This window comes from Lepidochelys kempii, chromosome 6 (assembly GCF_965140285.1).
Source record: "Lepidochelys kempii isolate rLepKem1 chromosome 6, rLepKem1.hap1, whole genome shotgun sequence".
In the NCBI taxonomy this organism is placed as follows: Eukaryota; Metazoa; Chordata; order Testudines; family Cheloniidae; genus Lepidochelys; species Lepidochelys kempii.
In genome coordinates this window covers 15,200,391-15,223,408 of record NC_136385.1, presented here as the reverse complement: position 1 = coordinate 15,223,408, position 23,018 = coordinate 15,200,391, and the positions used below count along the sequence as shown (strand labels likewise).

Here is a 23,018-nt window from a genome sequence, read left to right as displayed (position 1 = left end):
CAAGTCTGCAGAGGTCCCTCAGTCCCAAACTTCAATACTCTGGTATCCTAGCCCTGCACTCCCCCCACCCACTGCTTGACTGATACCCCTCAACTGCAACCCACAGTCCCCTGCTAGCCCACCCCTGAGCTCCCCACCACAGCTCTGCTAATGCCCCTCATTCCCACCTACAGCCAGGACCAACTGCACACAATGACCTGGGAAACCAGGCAGGGATAAAACCAAGCAGCCCAAATTCCCTCTCACTTACACTGGTGCACAACTTCCCTGGGGTGGCCCATGGTGTCCATGTGTCTGGGCGGAGGCGTTAGCCAGCTGTGGTCTCACAGTCCTATGGCCCCCAGTGAGATGTGACCGGGGCCCTGTGACACCAAGTCACCTGGGTCAGTGGGAGTATGGATTGTGACAGGGAGAATTCCATCTAGGTCTCTGGTGCAGTTGGCTCCTCGCAGCACCCAGAGGCCATGGGGAGGGAGTAGTGGTCTGACAGCCCCGGACATCTTTGTCTGTGCTGGTCTCTGGGGCACAGACCTGCCCATGCTGCTGGGCATTGCATAATGTCTCCCATCTGCTCTGGGCAAACAGCAGGGTGAGGCAAGCCAGGGGAGGAGGGCAGGGCACCCTAGTGTCCCCACCTCCTTCCAGCTGATAAATACCAGGTCCCAGTCCAGGTCTCAGAACAGCCAGGGAGTGACTGGAGACGGAGAGATGATGAAGACTTTGGTGATCATGTTAGCAGGGCTCCTGCTCCTGCACCTCGCCCCTGGGGGGCTGTGCCAGGGCTGTGGTGAGTCAAATGGCCTTGTGCCATGTACCCCTCCCCTCTGTGGTGTGTCTGCTGGGGTGGCGGGGGAAGGGAAAGAACCCAGAGAGTGATAGGCCCTCTGCAGGATGTCAATAATCCTTCCTCTGCAGAGCTCCTCATATGCATGGGGAAACTGGGTGATCCAGCTGGGGTGTGAACCCTGGATTCTGGACTCCTCCTTCCAGAACACACTGCCCCCTGCATGCTCCATGGGATAGAGTGCCCCTCTCCCCATGCCCCAGCTCAGTAGCATGGGAGAGACCCAGCGATGCCAGCATCACTTTAGGGGCGGGCGGGGGGATGGAGTTCAGAGTCAGACCAGCTTCGCTCACAGTGATAGTGATACAAAGAGACACCCCCCTCCCCCCAGGAAACAGGTTGAGTCTATAGGTGCATCTACACTACCTGCTTTTGGGGGCATGTAGAGTGCGTACACGAGTAGCCCCCACTAGCACAGGTATAAGTCGTAGTGTAGCTGATGAGGAATGGCTTAGTAGAGAGGCCACTTGTCTGATATTAAACCAGACAGTCCTCTTTTTCAGAGGTTTTTCCTGATCTGTACAGGGACCAAACCGAACGTTGCTCTGTCCAGTATCCGATGGGAAACACCACTCTACCCCTCCAATTCTTAAAAATGGTGCCCTCCCCCCACAGAGAGCAGGATCTTGCATGCACGGTCATGCTGACAGGGCAGGCCCCTGCCATTCCCCAAAGTACCGGAACGTCCGGTATTCCAGGAACGGGTGAGTGGCCAGCTTGTGGCTTAGGCGCGTACAGCAAAGACACACCCGAAGGGGCCTGGGTACGTACCCACACACACACCCTACCTGGCTCTTTGCTTGTCCTAGCCTAGTTTGCACTGTTATTTTTAGCAGTGCAGTGTCCTGCTGCATCAGCACTGCTAGAGCCTTTTCCCACCACAAGGAAAGACCCCTGCAGCAGTGAAAGGCTCCACCAGTGGGGAGCTGCTGGAGGCTTCCCCTCACACGTGTAGCTGCACACCACCGTGTGGGCATGGCCTGCTTTTCACTGTGGCACCAGCTACACCTGCCGTCCCTGCTGCTGACACTGGCGTGCAGTGTGGATGTTGCCCAAACACAGTGACTCCCTAGAAGCTGGGCCATCCAGTTCTCCTGGTGACTCAGGAGGAGTTTCCCTTCCTGACCCACCGTCCAAACCATTGTCCCTACCATGCAGGCCATGGCAGCCTCTCGCCTCCCCTGTCTCTTGCCTCTTGCACCCGGCCTGGGAAATTTCACACATGGCACTGGGGGGCAGGGATCAAGGATGCAGCTGCCTTTGGACTAATACACAGGTGACCTGCAGCATGGGACTGTGCCAGCATTCGGCACTGGAGATGCTGTCTGACTCAGGTGCCAGAGTCATACCACATCAACCTGGGGGGCTGCAGAGACTGTGCCCTCCCTTCACCACGTGGGAACAGCCTGTACAGAGCATCTCTGCATAGCTGGAATGCCAGTGAGGGATGTGGAGGTGGGGGGGGGTGTGTCAGGCAAGCGGGTTGTGTCTCAGAGCCCGGGCTCCAGCCCAAGCATGAAGTGTCTACACTGCTATTTTTAACTCCACAGTGCAAGTGCAGATCAGTTGACCCAGGCTCTGAGACTTGCTGTCACAAGGCTTTTGGTTTGCTTGTTTTTTTCTTGTGTGGATGTACCCTGTGTCTTTCTGTGTCTCAGTCCCATCTGTACAATGTGGTTAATAGCACTGCCCTGCCTCATTGGGGGTTGTTAAGGATGGCGATAGGGCCAGCTAAAGTATCGAAGGTAGACAGAAGCACATGCAGCAAGGCTGGCGGAGGGTGGGGTGGGATTGTTTTCCTGTTCCATGAGACTGGTTTACATTTCAAAAACATTTTGGCATGAGGCCAAAAAGTAAAAAAAAATCTCAAAAATGTTCATGAACTGAAAATCCAAAAAAACAAATTAAAACAAACCAACGCAAAACCCACAATTTGGGTCAATCAAAATGTGTCCTTTTGATAACTTTGAAATGTTTCAACTTCACACTTTTCTCCCTTTTTTCTGTGTAAATTTACTAAAATCTCTGAATGAAAAGTTGCTTCAATTGAAAAACCAAAGCTTTCCAATATGGACATTTTTTTAACCAAACATTTTTCAAGGTGAGAGTATCTTCCAATCCAGCAGTGCTTCCTGAACAGTTCTGACACTGATTTGGCCTTTTTCAGTGAAAAATTTGTTCACTGAAAAATTCCAGGCCAGCTCTATAGGTAGTCCTGTGTCTCCTTCTAGTGGCTGGATGACCTAGAGATGTATGGATCTCCTCTAGCGCTCAAGTTAATGCTCCTTGGCTTTTAGCTCAAGCAGTAGAGAGTCATAGATCCAGAAGCCCTGTCTTCAATCCCAGCTAACCTCCTGGCCACAGGGCCATCACCCAGATCCTCTCTGTCTTTGTTTCTCCCTTTGCAATCCTGTACCTCCACCCCATTCCTGGTAGGATCTGTGGACCTCCCCTTGACTCCAATGGTACAGGAGTCCCTGCAGTGGGAGACTCACCCCCCTCCAAGGTATAAGTGGCTGGTCTTCACCCTCTCTCCTACCCACACAGACAACCTCCCTCTCTCCACCCCCACAGCTGCTCCACGCACCCATCTTCAACTCCAAATTGATGTCTACTACACTGTTGTGGATGGCATGAACCACTCCTTTAATGACTCCATCTTTCTCACCGTGCCCCAGGGCTCCTCCTTCTTTGATGTGATGGCGGTCGCCCAGGAGATAGACTGCAGAAGATTCAGGTACCTGCTCGGCCTGGCAACCCCTGGCAGAGAGCAGGCTAGATGGCAGCATGGCACTACTAGGGCAACTGAGATGGAAAAATTGGAGGGGGTCCCTAGGATCACAGGGGGGAAATGCCCCTGCTACCCCACCCTGCATGACTCCCAGAACTAGCAGTTTGCTGTGGGCGAGTTAAAGTATCGGGGGATCAAGGCTGGTTCCTCCACATCACTCAGTTGGACACGGTCTCCTTGGGGTGGGGAGATCAGAACTCATGCAGAGGCCAACTCGGCTGCTTCTCAATCCCCCACCCATATGGCATGGGGGTTCAGTCTCACAGTGGCCTGGGTTGCATGTCCCTATGGAGTGCGGGTTGGGGAGGCGATGAGGCAATGGTAACCAGGGCTCCTGCAGGACTCACTCTGTCTCTCTGTAGATTCACGTACACACTGTATGTGTGGGGCGCATACATCACCTCCGTGCAGGGGCTGCACGAAGACAGCAACCAGCACACCTACTGGCAGCTCCTGAGCAACGACATCCCGCTGACACTAGGTGGGACAGCAGGGGAGAGTGGGGGCAGGGGGAAGTGTGTGGGGGGGAGGGTTGTGGGGGAGGGGGAGGGGGAAGAACGGAGGGTGAGAGGCACAAGAGAACGCGGTTGAGAACCAGGAGAAGACAGACCGACCCAGGGAGGGGCTGACATGCAGGTGGGTGGCCGGCACTGAGGGGCCACTGACCTCATTTGCATCCCTTACCCTCCCTTTCCTCTCCTCATATTCCAGGTGCTGGGTGCTACGCCGTCTCTGATAGGGAGAGGCTGGAGGTCAGGTTCTCCAAATACCCAGCTCCAGGGCACTGGCCAGCCTGAGGACAAGGAGTGCTCATGAAGGCAAAACTTGTCCTGGCCTTTCTACTGTGAGGGATGCCAGGGTTCAGCAGCCCCACCCATTCCCCCAGAGCAGGTATCTCCCTCTTGGTGGGATGGACCCTTGGGGATGACTGTGTGTTGTATTCATGTCTGTGACTGTTTCCCAAACTCTGCCTGTCTCTGTCCCTCACTCCTGAAATAAACCCTCTGCAACAGCCGTCTGCGCCGTGAGAGTTATTCCAGGCAAAGAGAAACTGGGAATGTGGGCAACAGGGCCTCTGGAGGGCAACCTCCATCTGGAAACACAGCACAGCCACAGGGCTGCATCACAGCAGAGTCACATACCTACACATAGTTAAGGGCTTACCCTCGAGACCCCGTTTAACGTATGGCCCTGGCCAATGGAGCACTGGGCTCACCATGGAGTCACCACACCATCCCCTCTGGGGCCCTGGCCAACGGGGCACTGAGTAGTCAGTCCCCAGGCCTGGACTCTCCCTTGCTGTGGCACTAGGTGTAGCATCGTTAGTGGCTGGTCATTAAGGCTTTTGGTGTAGCAGGGCAGGCTGGAGGGCACTACTGGTGGAGAATGGGAGGCTAATGGTGTCAACAGCCCAGCTAAACCCTCCTTCTGCCTGGATCCCCAGCAGCAGCGCTGCCTGGGCTCCTTGTCTCACCCACTCTGGGTCATGCTGAGTCCAAGTCCCCTACCAGTGGCTGGTCTCAATGGGAGGGTGATGACTTTCCTTCAGGTGCCAGCCTGCAGACATAATCCTTTAGCCCTAGCAGTGGTGGTCCCAGCTTTTAGTGCTGAGGTTTCTCGATTCAAAACCAGTCTGGTCAGCAACAAGTGCCGCTGGGGGGTTCTCCTCTTGAGTCTGTGTGGAAACTGCCCTGGGACTGCAGGGAAAAGGGCTAGAGCTGTGGGCCCACCCAGAAAGCCGCCACAGAAAGAACCGAGAGGAATCAGAGTCCTGGATCAGGGACTTGGGTTAGAGGAGGCGCCCATGCTGTGGGCTGTGTCTTTGGAGATGGCTCTTTCTGTGAGCACCTCCCCTCCCAGGACCCCACTCCTGCCACCATGACCCACTCTGAGATTATTGACTAGGGAGATGGGGGGGAAATTATGGGGAGGGGGCTAGAGAGAGCGATGGGACTTGGAGCCGGTCAAGGCTTTCTAGTGAAAAAGGTTTTTTTCCAATGCACTCAGATTGACACCTGCCTCCCCTTGCCCCTTTGACCCTGGCCTGTTTTGACTGGATGCACCAGGGCTAGAGATTAATGTTCTGTGCACCCCGCACAGGGCCTTGCAGTCCCATAGAGCACCACAGCCCTGATGGCCTGCAAAGTCTTGGTGCTTTAATGCTTAACCTGGTGGCAGCTGCCTCTCTGCCTTCTGCAGCTGCAAGAGCTCCCCCTGCTGCCAATAGAGGGGCAAGGCATCTTTTTCCTAGCAAAGGACAAAACAAGCCTGTGAACAGAATTGCCTTTTAAAATGAAACCTATGGAGACTGGCCCAGGCCTCCCCCTCAGCCACCCTTTGATGCAGAGCAATGGTAAGCAAAGCAAGGACACCACCTGCACTATTAACACAACACAGGGAGGATCGGAGCTGACGGAGGAATCCGCACAGCTGTGGGTGAGGTCCTCCTACCTTTGGGAAATGTGATGCAGCAGCAGCCCCCTGGGATCCAGACCCTGCAGTGATCAGCATGCAACAAATGCAGAGTTATGCAGAGCAGGGGAGGGAGTGTTGAAAGGCACCCGTAAGGGGGTTTTACAGGATGCCAGACGCCTATGGGCAGCTAATTATCAACAGGGACCATTACCCAGTGTCCCTCTGCTTTGGCCGCAGTGGGTTTCAGCAGCCTGGGTTCTTAGCTACTAAGTGGTGATGCCTCCTCTTGACTGTTTAAGGGAGTCAGGAACTCTGCCATACCCCTTCTCCCCCACACACACACACCACCACCACCATGTGGTTTCAACCGTCCCTGACCCGGCACTTACCCCCAGGATACCTTGTACATACACTCTGACACCTCTGTAATGCATGAACCGGCAACCAACACTTTATTTACCAGGGGAAATACAGAGGAAGCATATCAAGGGAAGGGAAAGATGGATGTGGAGTGGGTACATCAGTAACACCACACAACCCGCAGGGTGGATTTCCCTGGATTTGCGAGTCCGGTTTACTCTGCACTAGTGGGCTCTGTAACACGGAGGAACCTATGTACCTTGATGAGGCATTGCAGGCCTGTTGGTGCTTGGGTGGGGTGAGGTGCTGAGGGCGCCGATTTTTTCAGGGGCCCAAACTCTCGGCAGCAACAACAGGCATTACTCAGTGGATGAAGTCTCCATGGCACAGGGGGCTTCCTCAGAGTTTCCGAGTCCAGTTGCGCTCTCTCAGAGTAGTTCAGAAAACACCTTTCAAGGCAAAACAGGCAACACTCCAGCCAGAGGGCAGCGGCAGTGGGAGGGCCAGCATTCCCCTCAGGCAGGCCCAGGGAGAGCCCAAGCTCCCCGGAGGCACAGTAGTTCTCCTCTCATCCCCTTTGAGTGGCTTAGTCAGTCTTCCAGCCCCCAGGGCTAGCCCAATCAATCACAAGGCTCAACCCCCTTCATGAGGTGAGCACTCTTCCCCATCAACAAACTTGGCTCCCTTTTTCATCAGACCCATTAACCTGGGTTACACATTCTACCAAGTCACCCCTGTGGAGAAGTAGGGGATTTCCTTGGTTTTTTCTTGTTTTTTTTCAATGGTTTGCATGCAGAGGAGGTGGGACTCAGTTTCCCTGGGTGTTACTGGTTTAACGAGGTGATGGGAGAGGGAGTTTGTTGTTACAGAGGACCCGCGACGGAACTTGGGACTCCGGCCAATGGCCGGGAGAATGGATACCCCAGGGACAGGTGACCTGGTGACCAGGAGGCCCAGCTCGGATGTCACAGCCAGTTCTGGCCAGTGGGAGGACAATGGGCTGCGGAGAGAGGACCTGTGACCTGACCAGCTGGTTCCAGACAGTGGGGAACAAAGGATGGCTGAGAGGAGAGGAGGCCCAGGTGACCCTGTTTACCTGGACAGAAGACAAAGGACAGAGGTGGGGCTTGGGGGCAGGGGATATCAGATGCCCAGCTGGAAAGCGCAGGGTCTCTGGACTGGAGAGAGAGAGCAGGCAGAGCCCACCTGGATGCAGGGGAGACTTAGATGTACTGTGCTGAGGGAGGCTAGGCCTGAGGGCCCTGAGCGTTTCCTATGCTGTGTTGAGATGCTCAATAAACCCTCCTGTTTTACGCTGGCTGAGAATCGCTCCAGTCTGGAGCACAGGGTTGCATTATTCCCTCTGGGAGCGGAGGCCCCAGGGGTCCAGAGCGAGTGGACTCCCTGAGGGGGCCCATCAGATGGTTGTCAATCTTTATGCGGAGGTCAGTCGAGGCATCCAGAATGGGTAGTCCACTTGTGCCAGCCCATCTTCGATGTTATCATTAAGGCCGAAGCAGAAATGATAATGCCCCATGGCCTCATGCCATTCAGTATCCACTACCAAGCGATGGAACTCCATGGCGTGCTTAGCAGCCAGCTGGTGTCCCTGCCTCAGCCCCTGAAGGGTGGCTGTGGTATGCTGACAACTAGGGTAATTGAAGATCACGGCCATGGCTCGAATGAAGTTTTTGAGCTGGTGCAGGCGTGGGCTTGCTTTCTCTAGGAGCAGGGATGCCGAGGCCAGAGCCTTCCCAGTCCGCAGGCTGATAATCAGCCTCACCCTGCATTGCTCAGTGGGGAACTATGGGCACAGCAGAAATAGGAGCTGGCATTGACTGAGAAACCCCAGAAGTGTGCCCCACTCATGTTTAACGTATCAGAGCAGTCTTTGGCTCACGTGGAGCCGGGGAGGGTGGTGCCGCCTGCTTATGCAGTGCTGCATTATGGGCCTGCCGGGCACTGACCTGAGCCTGCAGGGTCTGTAAGGCAACCTGTATGTCCGGCAGGAAAACATTGGTCAGGGAGGGATCCATACTAGCCACCGATCTGGACTTGTCAGCCTCATCCCCTCTGTTTTATTTTGGGGCTGCTCAAACTGTCAGTGGACAGGGTCATAGGCAGTTAGGGCTAGTGGTTGGAGCCTGAATGCCAGAGCCCAGGGTCGAGAGAGTTGGAGTGGGGAATCAGAGCCAAAGGTCGGAACCGGATTACCAGGAGTCAGAGAAGGCAGGAGCAGGACTGGTTGTGAGGCAGGAGCAGGGCGGGGACAAGACTTGGATGCGGGGCAGGATCTGAACTGGAGCAGTGGAAAAGCAAAGCAGGAACAGTGCTTGGAGAGAGATGAGCACAGGGAGGTAGAGAATCCATGGGTGTCTGCACTGAGCAGCCAGAGAGCTACTGCTGCTGCTGGGCTTAAGGGCCAGCCTGCTGGCTTCCTCAGAAAATCAGGCAAGACAATCCACAAGGCACCTAGTTGACTCCTTAGGGTGTCCGTGTTGGATTCCCTCCGAGGCCTTTTCTACTCAGCTTATCCAGAATTGTTCTGTTCTGGGAGAACACTTCACGCAGTTCTCTGGGGTCCCAAAACCCTGTCTGACTGCAGATTTTGTCACTCAGGTTCCTTTAGTTGGCATACAGCAAAGCTACACTGAGTTGATCAGATTCAAGCATAGGGCGTGAGTGTAGGGTGTACCATGCATCCAAAGGCACCCAGCAAACCTCCTCTTTTAGATACATTCACACATTACATTGCATTTAGTGTCCATTGCATCACACATTTTGGGATCGGCTTTGGTTAACCCTGTGCCACGTGCTCTGTCCATGTGCTGCTCAGGTATAACCTCATGTTTACATTCCAGGTTTATCTTGTCCATTGACCCTGGCATCAGGGTGCTCCTGTTTTTCTTAGAGACTAACCAATTTATTTGAGCATGAGCTTTCGTGAGCTACAGCTCACTTCATCAGATGTTTACCGTGGAAACTGCAGCAGACTTTATATACACACAGAAATCATGAAACAATACCTCCTCCCACCCCACTGTCCTGCTGGTAATAGCTTATCTAAAGTGATCAACAGGTGGGCCATTTCCAGCACAAGTCTTGGGAGACAGGCCAGTCCTTGCCTACAGACAGCCCCGCAACCTGAAGCAAATACTCACCAACAACCACATACCACACAACAGAAGCACTAACCCAGGAACTTATCCTTGCAACAAAGCCCGTTGCCAATTGTGCCCACATATCTATTCAGGGGACACCATCACAGGGCCTAATAACATCAGCCACACTATCAGAGGCTCGTTCACCTGCACATCCACCAATGTGATCTATGCCATCATGTGTCAGCAATGCCCCTCTGCCATGTACATTGGTCAAACTGGACAGTCTCTACGTAAAAGAATAAATGGACACAAATCAGATGTCAAGAATTATAACATTCATAAACCAGTCGGAGAACACTTCAATCTCTCTGGTCACGCAATCACAGACATGAAGGTCGCTATCTTAAAACAAAAAAACTTCAAATCCAGACTCCAGCGAGAAACTGCTGAATTGGAATTCATTTGCAAATTGGATACTATTAATTTAGGCTTAAATAGAGACTGGGAGTGGCTAAGTCATTATGCAAGGTAGCCCGTTTCCTCTTGCTTTTTCCTACCCCCCCCCCCCCCAGATGTTCTGGTTTAACTTGGATTTAAACCTGGAGAATGGTCAGTTTAGATGAGCTATTACCAGCAGGAGAGTGAGTTTGTGTGTGTATGGGGGTGGGGGGGATGTGAGAAAACCTTGATCTATGCAGGAAATAGCCCGACTTGATTATGTAAAGAGTTGTCACTTTGGATGGGCTAGCACCAGCAGGAGAGTGAATTTGTGTGGGGGGGTGGAGGGTGAGAAAACCTGGATTTGTGCTGGAAATGGCCCACCTGTTGATCACTTTAGATAAGCTATTACCAGCAGGACAGTGGGGTGGGAGGAGGTATTGTTTCATGATTTCTGTGTGTATATAAAGTCTGCTGCAGTTTCCACGGTAAACATCTGATGAAGTGAGCTGTAGCTCACGAAAGCTCATGCTCAAATAAATTGGTTAGTCTCTAAGGTGCCACAAGTCCTCCTTTTCTTTTTGCGAATACAGACTAACACGGCTGTTCCTCTGAAACCTGTTTTTCTTAGCTCGCACAGATATCCTGACTCCAGCACACTGCTTGTTAAGCCCCTATTTACAGCTTCACTTTCCACTCACCTTCCCAATCACAACCACGGCCATGTCTACATTACGAAATTAGGTCGAATTTATAGAAGTCGGTTTTGTAGAAAGTGTTTTTATACAGTTGATTGTGTGTGTCCCCACACAAATGCTCTAAGTACATGTAGTCGGCGGAGTGCGTCCACAGTACCAAGACAACCATCGACTTCCGGAGCATTGCACTGTGGGTAGCTATCCCACAGCTCCCGCAGTCTCCGCCGCCCATTTGAATTCTGGGTAGAAATTCCAATGCCTGATGGGGCTAAAACATTGTCGTGGTGGTTCTGGGTACATGTCGTCAGGCCCCCCCTTCCCTCCCTCCTTCCGTGAAAGCAACGGCAGACAATCATTTCGCACCTTTTTTCCTGGGTTACCCTTGCAGACGCCATACCACGGCAAGCATGGAGCCCACTCAGCTAACTGTCACCGTATGTCTCCTGGGTGCTGGCAGACGTGGTACGGCATTGCTACACAGCAGCAGCTCATTGCCTTTTGGCAGCAGACAATGCAGTATGACTGGTAGCCGTCGTTGACGTACTCCAGGGTGCTCTTTTAATAGCCAACCTTGGTGAGGTCTGTCAGGGGCTCCTGGGCATACATGGGAGTGATTCAGCCAGGTCATTACTCTTTTAAGTTTCATCTCATGGCGATTCAGTCCTACTACACCGTCTTCTAATGAGCAGTCAGGAGACGATGATGGCCAGCAGTCATACTGCACTGTCTTCTGCTGAGCACCCAGGAGATGATGGTGGCCAGCAGTCGTACTGCACCGTCTGCTGCCAGCAAGATGTATAAAGATAGATGAAGTGTATCAAAACAAGAAATAGACCCAATTTGTTTTGTATTCATTTTCTCCTCCCTCCCTCTGTGAAATCAACGGCCTTCTAAACCCAGTTTTGAGTTCTATCCTTGTGTAAGCAGAGTCAGGATGAGCTCCACCCTGACATCTGGTGGTGAGGTGTGGCAAGTTGTGGAAAAGAACTTCAGGGGCTGAACTTATTTGCATAGGTACACCCACCCCGCCTAGAATGAGGCCATAGCTGCCCAAATGGTCACTTTGGCTGCTGTGGGATCCCCAGTGTCTCTGTTTTTGGGACAGGAAGAATAAATTGTTATTACCCTGATTATGGGAATCAAGGACAGTGGAACTGTACTTGGCCTTTTGTTATGATAGAGGGACTCGCCATCAACTGTGTAGCACTCGCTAGGCAAGGGACATGGGTTCCAAAACTCTGTGAATGGAGAGAGTTTGGAGACAGGTATTAGTACTGGTCCAGGCCCATCAATTGCACCTCTGTCTCTCTCCACTGTAGAATATCAGAGCTAATTTTGGTCTATTAAGTGTCTAGCTACAGGTGCTGAGCTGAATTCACTTTGGCCTTATAGTGCATTAAGGCTCCCACTACTACAAGCTGAAATCACTAAAGAGCTAAAATTACTAAGAGCTGAAATCACTGAGCACTGTGTTAAGTAGATGGGGAGCTGTTTGTGGACTGCCTGGTGGAGCAGTTCCTGGGAAGGTGGGAGCTGCTTGTGGGACGCTGAGCAGAGCAGTTTGTGGGACGGCTTGTGGAGCGGATTGGAGTGAAGCCCTATGGAGCTGTGGGGCAGTCAGCTTCAGATCACGTAAGGTGCCCCCTTACCTCTTCCTCCCCACACATGCACATTTTTCACCCAGACTGGGAAGTAACACTCTGCAGAGCCAGAAGAGTTCCCAGAAGTCACCTACTACAGGACAGGCCTAACAAAGAAAATAACAGAACGCCACTAGCTGTCACCTTCAGCCCCCAACTAAAACCCCTCCAACGCATCATCAAGGATCTACAACCTATCCTAAAGGATGACCCCACACTCTCACAAGTCTTGGGAGACAGGCCAGTCCTTGCCTACAGACAGCCCCGCAACCTGAAACAAATACTCACCAACAACCACATACCACACAACAGAGCCACTAACCCAGGAACCTATCCTTGCAACAAAGCCCGTTGCCAACTGTGCCCACATATCTATTCAGGGGACACCATCACAGGGCCTAATAACATCAGCCACACGATCAGAGGCTCGTTCACCTGCACATCCACCAATGTGATATATGCCATCATGTGCCAGCAATGCCCCTCTGCCATGTACACTGGTCAAACTGGACAGTCTCTACGTAAAAGAATAAATGGACACAAATCAGATGTCAAGAATTGTAACATTCATAAACCAATCGGAGAACACTTCAATCTCTCTGGTCACGCAATCACAGACATGAAGGTCGCTATCTTAAAACAAAAAAACTTCAAATCCAGACTCCAGCGAGAAACTGCTGAATTGGAATTCATTTGCAAATTGGATACTATTAATTTAGGCTTAAATAGAGACTTGGAGTGGCTAAGTCATTATGCAAGGTAGCCTGTTCCCTCTTGTTTTTTCCTACCCCCCCCCCAGATGTTCTGGTTTAACTTGGATTTAAACTTGAAGAGTGGTCAGTTTGGATGAGCTATTACCAGCAGGAGAGTGAGTTTGTGTGTGTATGGGGGTGGGGGGGATGTGAGAAAACCTGGATTTGTGCAGGAAATAGCCCAACTTGATTGTCATGCACATTGTGTAAAGAGTTGTCACTTTGGATGGGCTATCACCAGCAGGAGAGTGAATTTGTGTGGGGGGGTGGAGGGTGAGAAAACCTGGATTTGTGCTGGAAATGGCCCACCTGATGATCACTTTAGATAAGCTATTACCAGCAGGACAGTGGGGTGGGAGGAGGTATTGGTTCATATTCTCTGTGTATATATAAAGTCTGCTGCAGTTTCCACGATATGCATCTGATGAAGTGAGCTGTAGCTCACGAAAGCTTATGCTCTAATAAATTGGTTAGTCTCTAAGGTGCCACAAGTACTCCTTTTCTTTTTGCGAATACAGACTAACACGGCTGTTACTCTGAAACCTGTCACTCTGCAGATGAACTTTTGAGCTCTGGGGCTGGACTTTTGGGTAGTTGGACTTTTTGGACTTTGGGTGATTTTTGGATTGCTGGACTCAAGAGACGTTTGGGTTGTGGGACTCAAGAACCCGAGGGAAAGGACATGGCCCAATTTTCTGGGGTGGGTCTTTGCTCATAGTTTGGTTGATGAACCCTAGTTGTAGTGTTTCCCCAGTTTAATGCTGATGTCATTTACCTCATGTTATTAAAGATTCTTTGCTACACCAAGACTCTGTGCTTGCGAGAGGGGAAGTATTGCCTCTTTGAGGTGCCCAGGGGTGTGTGTAAGATTTTCCCAGGTCACTGGGTGGGGGTTCGAGCCAGTTTTGCATTTACTTTGATGAGAGGGAACCCCTGTGTACTGAACCCGGCCCTTGCTGCTATCATCTCGGCCTGGCACTTACACTTGAGGGGGCCATTCTGTTTCTCCTTGATGCAAAGTCACCCCTTTTGTTCATTTTAATTCCCTGTAAGCCAATCCTGTAAGCCATGTTGTCGGTCGCCGCTCCCTCCATCAGAGCAACGGCAGACAATCGTTTCATGCCCTTTTCCCTGGATTGCCCTAGCAGACGCCATAGCACAGCAAGCATGGAGCCCGTTTGGCTCACCGCAGCAGTTATGACCATTGTGAACACCTTGAGCATTATTGTGCAGTTTATGCAGAACCAGCACCTGAAAAACAAGGCAAGGAGGCGACGGCAGCGTGGTGATGAGGACATGAACACAGTTTTCTCTAAAACTGTGGTCCCCAGCAATTTGGAGATCATGGTGTTACTGGGGCAGGCTCATGCTGTGGAACGCCAATTCTGGGCCCAGGAAACAAGCACAGAGTGGTGGGACCACATAGTGTTGCGGGTCTGGGATGATTCCCAGTGGCTCCGAAACTTTCACATGCATAAGGGCACTTTCATGGAACTTTGTGACTTGCTTTCCCCTGCCCTGAAGCACAAGAATACCAAGATGAGAGCAGCCCTCACAGTTCACAAGTGAGTCGCAACACCAGACAGCTACCGGTCAGTCGGTAATCAATTCGGAGGGAGCAAATCTACTGTGGGGGTTGCTGTGATGCAAGTAGCCAACACAGTCATTGAGCTGCTGCTATCAAGGGTAGTGACTCTGGCAAATGTGCAGGTCATAGTGGATGGCTTTGCTACAATGGGTTTCCCTAACTGTGGTGGGGCAATAGACGGAACGCATATCCCTATCTTGAGACCGGACCACCAGGGCAGCCAGTACATAAACATAAACTGCAAGGGGTACTTTTCAATGGTGCTGCAAGCACTGGTGGATCACAAGGGATGTTTCACCGACATCAACGTGGGATGGCCAGGAAAGGTTCATGACGCTCATGTCTTGAGGAACTGTATAAATGGCTGCAGGAAGGGATTTACTTCCCAGACCAGAAAATAACCGTTGGGGATGTTGAAATGCCTATAGTTCGCCTTTGGGACCCAGCCTACCCCTTAATGCCCTGGCTCATGAAGCCATACACAGGCAGCCTGGACAGTAGTCAGGAGCTGTTCAACTATAGGCTGAGCAAGTGCAGAATGGTGGTAGAGTGTGCATTTGGACATTTAAAGGGTCGCTGGCGCAATTTACTGACTCACTCAGCGAAACCAATATTCCCATTGTTATTGCTGCTTGCTGTGTGCTCCACAATCTCTGTGAGAGTAAGGGGGAGACATTTCTGGTGGGGTGGGAGGTTGATACAAATCGCCTGGCTGCTGAATACGCGCAGCTAGACACTAGGGCGGTTAGAAGAGCAAAGTAGGAAGTGCTGTGCATTAGAGAAGCTTTGAAAACCAGTTTCATGACTGGCCAGGGTACTGTGTGACACTTCTGTTTGTTTCTCCTTGATGAAAACCCGCCCCCTTGGTTGCCTCTAAATTCTCTGTAAGCCACCCGCCCTCCCACCTTCGATCACAGCTTGCTTGCAAAGGAAATAAAGCCTCTATCATTTAAAAAAAACATGGGTTCTTTATTAATTGATTATTAAAATAGGGAGATAACTCACAAGGTAGCCCAGGTGGGGTGTGGGAGGAGGATAGGAGGGAAGGAAAAGGCCACTTTAAAACTTCTTGAATGACATCTTTCTGTTGCTTGGGCTGTCCACTGGGGTGGAGTGGTTGGGTGCCCAGAGCCTCCCCCACCCCACGTTCTTGGGCATCTGGGTGAGGAGGTTATGGAACTTGGGGAGAAGGGAGGGCGGTTAAACAGGGGCTGCAGCGGCAGTCTGTGATCCTGCTGCCATTCATGAACCTCCACCAGACGCCGGAGCATGTCCGTTTGATCCCGCAGTAGCCCTAGCATTGCCTCATGCCTCCTCTGATCTTCCTGCCACTACCTCTCCTCACGTTCATTGGCCGCTTTCCTGTACTCTGCTACTGTGTCCCTCCACACATTCTGCTGAGCTCTGTCAGTGCCGGACTACTGCATGAGCTCAGAGAACATTTCATGGCGCATGCGTTTTTTTCACCGCCTTATCTGAGATAGCCTTTGGGATGGAGGAGGGAGGCTTGAAACATTTGCAGCTGCTGGAGGAAAAAAAAGAGAGTGAAGTATTTAAAAAGATACATTTTACAGAACAATGGCTATACTCTTTCATGGTGAACAACACTATTCACATTACATAGCACATGTGATTTTGGTACAAGGTCGCATTTTGCATCTTATATTGAGTGCCTGCAGCTTTGGTGTTAGAGATCACACACGCAGTGCCGGGCAACAGAATTCAGCTTGCAGGCGGCCATGGTAAGCCATAGTCTTTCGGCTTCTGCAACCTTCATAACTGCAGCGCCCTCCTTTCCCCTATCAAGCAAAGCCCATTGAGTTGGCCATTTAGTGCTGTGGTTTTCCTGTTAACATGCAGCAGCAGAAACCAAACTAACCCTCCCCCTCATCCAATTCTCTGGGATGATCGCTTTACCCCTCCCCCCACCACGTGGCTGGTATCAGGGAAGATCCCTGCTAGCCAAATGCGAACAGCTCAGCACCAATGGCCCCCCCACACACACCGCGTGGCTAACTGCAGGGAACATTTCTGTTCAGCCACAGGCAAACAGCCCAGTAGGAATGGGCACCTCTGAATGTTCCCTTAATTAAATTCCCCTATTTCTACCAGGTTACCAAGAACAATATCACTCTCCTGAGGATAACACAGAGAGATAAAGAACGGCTGTTGCTTGAATGTCAGCAAACACCGGGACCATACGCTGCCAGGCTTTGTCATGCAATGATACCAGATTACTTGCTACTAACATGGCGTGGTAAAGTGTCCTACCATGGAGGACGGAATAAGGCTGCTCTCCCCAGAAACCTTCTGCAAAGGCTTTTAGAGTACCTCCAGGAGAGCTTCATGGAGATGTCCCTGGAGGATTTCTGCTCCATGCCCAGACACGTTAACAGACTTTTCCAGTAGCTGTACTGGCCACGAATGCATTCCAAGTCCTCAGGGCTTCTTAATTGTTAAAAAACACTTGCTTTTATAACATGTATTATATTTTAAAAGGTACACTCACCAGAGGTCCCTTCTCCGGCTTCGTAGGATTGGGAGGGTATTTCAGTCAGAGTGATAAAAAGATCCTGGCTTTCGGGGAGAAGAGAGTGCAGTGTGCTCTCCCCAAGCTCATCCTCCTCCTCATCTTCCCCACCCGCAAAATCCTCAGGCATGGCGGAGAGTACTCCATCATCGGAGTCCATGGACAGGGGTGGGGTAGTAATTCCCCACTAGAATTACATGCAGCTCAGCGTAGAAGCAGCATGTCTGGGGCTCTGTCCCGGAGCGTCCGTTTGATTCTTTGGTTTTCTGGTATGCTTGTCTGAGCTCCTTAAGTTTCACGCAACACTGTGTTGCATCCCTGCTGTAGCCTCTGTCCCTCATGGCCTCGGAGATTTTTTGAAATGTTTTGGCATTTCGTCTTTTGGAACGTAGTTCTGATAGCACGGATTCCTCTCCCCATACAGCGATCAGATCCAGTATCTCCCGTTCAGTCCATGCTGGAGCTCTTTTTTGATTCTGGGACTGCATGGTCACCGGTGCTGATGAGCTCGCCTGGCCAAACAGGAAATGACATTTAAATGTTCCTGCAGCTTTTCCTGTACACCTGGCCAGTGCATCTGAGTTCAGAGTGCTGTCCAGAGTAGTCACAATGGTGCACTGTGGGATAGCTCCCGGAGGTCAATACCTTTGAATTGCATCCAAACTAACCCTAATTTGAAACGGCAATGTCGATTTCAGTGCTGATCCCCTCGTTGGGGAGGAGTACAGAAATCGGTTTTAAGAGTCAAAAAAATGGCTTCGTTGTGTGGACGGTTGCAGGGTTAATTCGATTTAACGCTGCTAAATCCAACCTAAATTCGTAGTGTAGACCAGGCTAAGAAATCACGCCCCATTAAGAAATGTGGCAAGTTACTTATTTCAAGCTAGGCCTACAGATAGAGATACTGAGTTGGCTCGGCTGCAGGGCCTTGCTCCTGTCAGGATGTTTACTAAACTCTGCCAGTTTACTCACAGATCGGAAAAGGTGCTGAAGTCTGCCAGTCTACTTACAGATCTGGACAGATCCTAAATTACTGTGCCCTATTGGTGACTAAAATAAAATCAGCTCCCCCACCACCTCAAAGCGTGGGTCCCCACCCCTGATCCTGCTGCTTTTTCAACTTTAGGTACCTTGAATTTAGTTTCACAAAACAACTTACAAAGCCCCCTTAACATGTGTATAAACTTCAAACAGCATGACATCCCCCCCACTTCTTGCAAGATTCAAAACAACAAATTGACTAGTTAACAGGAACACTGTGGAACACCATTATTCTACTCACTGTGAAATTGGCCAAGCAAGACAGCAAAAGGAATACCACCGTCACCAACTACACCAGAACCAAAAGAGAAAAGCAGAAGAGAAAAAGGAAGTATCATGACTGAGGCAGATTCAGTGCCTGGGAAAAAGTGGTTGGCAGAGAACAATTCTAACTCCAGTTTACCTAAAGGTGAGTCTAACCTGCCCTAGGGTCTAAGCCACAGGTGCGGGGAGGACACTCCTGAGTGCTCCTCAGGATTCATGCTCAGGTGCCACTCTGTAGCCAGATTTGTTGAGTGGTTACTGATTACATATTGAATTTTAAGAATTCCCAATTAGTCACTGATTAAAATTCTGAGGTTTAAAAGGTCCTCGTCACAGAATCAGGCACAACAGAATGAAGTTCAGTGTCTGGCCGTGCACACTGGCATGAACAGTGTTTACGATGCTGGCAAAGCAAAGCTTTACATTCTGTTGTTAGCATAATTAGTAAAAACACAAATGTTCCAACCCAAAAGAGAATGTAGCTATAATGTGAAATTAAGACCGTGTCCGGCACCATCCCTTACATATACTCACTCCTTTCTCATGGAGACCTAGTGGTGGGAAACAGGTGGTGTTCCACAAGGGTCCTACAACCCTGTCTCTGGCACATCAAACAAGTTCGATGGGCAAGATCTCAAAGCTTACATGGCAGTTTGGCCTATTATGCGGCCTGGTGACTGCCATGAATAGTTATATAAACATCTGGCCTCCTTTGTCCATAACTGACTTCCACACCCTTACAATATTGGGGTGTCCTGATCCTACAGGGGAGTATATTAATGATCTCAACTTATTATCATATATGTCAATGCATTGCAAAGGCAAATTTATGGTTGTACTTTTGTAGATGTTCCGATCCTAAAATATCCGAAAGCTGGTATTCATTCGTATTCCTGAAGTTATCTGGTGCAATGAAGCAGAAAAACTGCCAGCCAGCACAGCAGGAGTTAAAGAAAGCCTTTGGACCCAGCTAGCCCTGCTTGCTATACCTGCAGCCAATACCAGGCCTGGAGGGGAGAGAAAAGAAAGGAGCCTCGCTCAGTTCAGGGCTGACCACTGGCAAAGAGGCAGGAACTAGCTGTCTCTTGACTTGAATGGATGGAGCACCAGCCAAGGCAACCACCTGGAAGTAAGGACTGGTTCCCCAGCAAAGCAGGCAGAGATGAAGTATAATTCTGGATAGTGTGGGGGAAAGAGACTGCCCCATGCATCGTCTTTGGGCTGAGGAGCTGCAGCAGAGCCAGGAGCACCAGGACAGCAGTGAGCAAGCACCATGAGGAGCCTCTCATGGCAGCCAGGATCCGTGGGCAGGGGCCGGCACCAGGGGGCCAGCCACCACTCCGGCTCCCACAGCACAGAGCCAGGAGCCCAAGTGGGCTGGGCAGCTCTCACCAGCTTTCAATCCACCGGCTCCTAAATGGAAGGCAGAAATCTGTGGGGACACGTGACCCCATGTCCCCCTTCCCCCGCATCGCCTCAGCACGGGGGACTGTGAAGGAACCTTCAGCACTGGAGGTAACTGACTGAGCAGACCCCAGAGACATTTGAGGCACACCCTCACCATCTTGGGACTGCCCCACCCAAAGGAGTCTGGGACCACAGCAAGGCACCACCTGGACCCCAGAGGGAATCCTGCAGGAAACAAGCTGCTTGGTCGATTGGACCCACACCCCAAACTGAACGGACTGTAGGAAGTAGCCCAGAGCAGTGGATTCTGACTCCCCACTGGGAGGACACCAACCCCCTGTTCAGGAGTTGACATGTACAGGGCCCTGGGCTGGGACCCGCTAGAGAGGGAGGCCCAGGTCCCCCTAACTCTCCCTCTTAAAGACTGAGACTACTCAGCCCAGCACAGGGCGTAGAGCCAGGCAATCTAACCACTAAACTCTCCGGCCACCCAAGTCCCTGTTACAGCTGGTATCATATTATACAAAAATCCCCTAAACTTAATATTCCAAGTTCCCCAGTAACTCAGGGCCACTGTCAGGTAACTCACTTATATAAGACTTGTAGACCTCAAAGCCTCCTGCTAACTACTTAAACTAAATATTTCACAGGGTGTAGGCTGTAGCTTTCTTACAGTAGTGCTACATAAAATATCTTGAAGCTAGCTCTGTGAGCTACACAAGGATCTCAGAGTGCTATGCACAGATGGATGAATTAACTCTCCCCACCACACTTTGTGAGTGAGGAAGGGATGATCACCTCCATTTTACTGATGGGAAACTGAGGCACAGAACAGTTGAAGGCTAATTTTTCAAGCACCCACTAGTTTTGGGCGCCTAATTTGAGACTCCTGAGCCCTGCTATTCAGAGGTGCTGGGCAGGCCCAGCTTTAGCTGAATTCAATGAAGTCCTGGACCACAGAACCACCCACTCTATTGATATCCTGAGCCCCCACCCAGCTCTGCTGATGCCCGTCAAACCTGACCCTAGACCCCCACTATCCCATCCCTGGGACCCCTGCCACACACAGCTCTGGTGATAAGCCTCAATACCAACCCACAGTCCCCTGTCCCCGCAGCCCTGGCCTCCCCCACAGCTCTGCCAAGGCCCCTCAATCCCAACCTGCAGCCCTCTGCTATCCTAGCCCTATGCTCCCCCCAGAGACCTGTGCCAATGCCAGTCAATCCTAACCCACCTCCCCACTGCTATCCCAGCCCTGGGCTCCCCCCTCTCTCCCACCCACCCACAGCTTTGCTGATGCCCCTCAATCCCAACCTATTGCCAGGACCACCTACACCCAATGACCTGGGAAACCAGGAAGGAATAAAATCAACAAGCTCAAATTCCCTCTCCATTACACTGGTACGCCACTTCAGTGGGGTGTAGTTGTTAGCCAGCCTTGCAGTCCAACCGCCACCCAGCAAGACATGACCCAGGGCCAGCCACACCAATTCAGCAGGGGGAAGGGTGGGAATTATGACAGATGGAATTTTCCCCAATCTGTGGTGCCAGTTGGCTCCTCGCAGCACCCAGAGGCCATGGGGAGGGAGGACAGCCCCAGCCATCTCTGTCTGTGCCGGTCTCTGGGGCACAGACCTGCCCATACTGCTGGGCATTGCTCAATGTCTCCTATGGGAAAGCAGCAGGGTGAGGCAATCCAGGGGAGGTGGGCAGAACTGCTAAATACCAGGTCTTATAGTCCAGATCCCAGCACAGCCAGGGGCTGACTGGAGACGGAGGGAGCGCCAGCAAGAGTCTATGATGCTTTATCGGGGTGAGCATTACCTCACTGTAGTCCCAAACTGACCAAGGGAGGTGGGGTGACTCACTCGAGAGTCCAACAGATCCTTTGTTGTTGCCTAGGCCAGCATCCTTTGTTCCTGTGAGGCTGGGCTGGGTTTGTCCCATACATATCCTGATGAGCTTGTTTTAAGCCATGAGGACACATTTTCAGCTTCATAACTATATACCCATGAAATTACAACCTATAACATCACTGTAACAACAATGCTCAGTGCATCAAGAGCCTTCTGAAGACACCTGACATGACAAACTTTGCATTGGATATCACACAATCATATTATAAGGATGAACATGGGGGTGCAGGGTGTTCCCCTGAGGTACAGAGCATCACACCGTCCTCCAGAATAATCTGAATTTTTTGCTTTAGGTTTTTGGAAAGCAAAAAAAAGAATCCATTTCACCACAAGCTTGTTTGGAAGTTGTCAAAAGTGACAATTTCCCCCACAAAAATTGTTTACAAAACCCCATTTTCCAGGAGAGTTTTGACCAATTCCGAGGAGGCTATGCAAGGGCTGTGGTGAGTCAAATGACCCTGTGCCACGTACCCCTCTCTTCTGTGGTGTGACTTCAGGGGTGACAGGGGGAGGAAGATAACCCAGAGAATGATGGGACCCCTGCGGGGCATCAATAATCCTTCCTCTTCAGAGTGTCTTATTGCATGGGGAAACTGAGGCACAGAGCAGTGAATGACCCAGACAGGGGGCAAACCCAATTCTAGTTTAGTCACACATGAAAGACAGCCTCCCCACTCCCACCCATACCGTGTTACAAAGTAATGAAATTCCAGACCAGAACAGTTGTTTCTTATAGGTCTCCAGCAGGGCTGAAGTGGTGGTAGCATGAAGTGAAGCTTGGAATTCTTTTGGGACTGCACAGTTCAGACAACCCTGTTTCCTCTACAGCTCACAGGCTTTGCCTTCGGAGAGCTTTAATGCTCTCAGTGCCATCATGAGGGACCTGATGTTAGGCCAGGCTAACATGGAGAGGGTAGAAAGAAGATATGTTGAGCCAGGCTTATACCTGCATTTAATTGCTCCCCACTCCACTCACTAGGAGGTGGGGTTAGACATCCCCAATTCCTGCAGGCATGAGAATGTTTATATCACAATTTCCCCACTCTGTGGCTCAGGGTATTTACTGCCAAACCAGAGAAGAATGGAGGAGTTTACACTCTCAGTGCCATGTGGAACTTTCTGCCAGGTGATGCCAGCAGCCACGAGGGCCAGGGTTCCTCTTAACATTACTGTAACCCTTCTGCCTGTCAGAGTTGGCAGCAACAAGGGTGGGGGTTCAGTATCTAGGGG

At 51.1% G+C, this 23,018-nt stretch overlaps 1 protein-coding gene across 1 annotated transcript; it reads left to right on the top strand.

Moving 5' to 3' along the window:
- The first annotated feature begins 685 nt into the window (after window positions 1-685).
- On the top strand, window positions 686-4,432 carry LOC140913226 (transcobalamin-1). The gene is made up of 4 exons (XM_073349247.1): window positions 686-787; window positions 3,419-3,581; window positions 3,998-4,116; window positions 4,347-4,432. Exons 1-4 carry the CDS (start codon window positions 709-711, stop codon window positions 4,430-4,432), a joined length of 447 nt encoding a protein of 148 aa, XP_073205348.1. The 5' UTR covers window positions 686-708.
- Window positions 4,433-23,018: the final 18,586 nt, after the last annotated feature.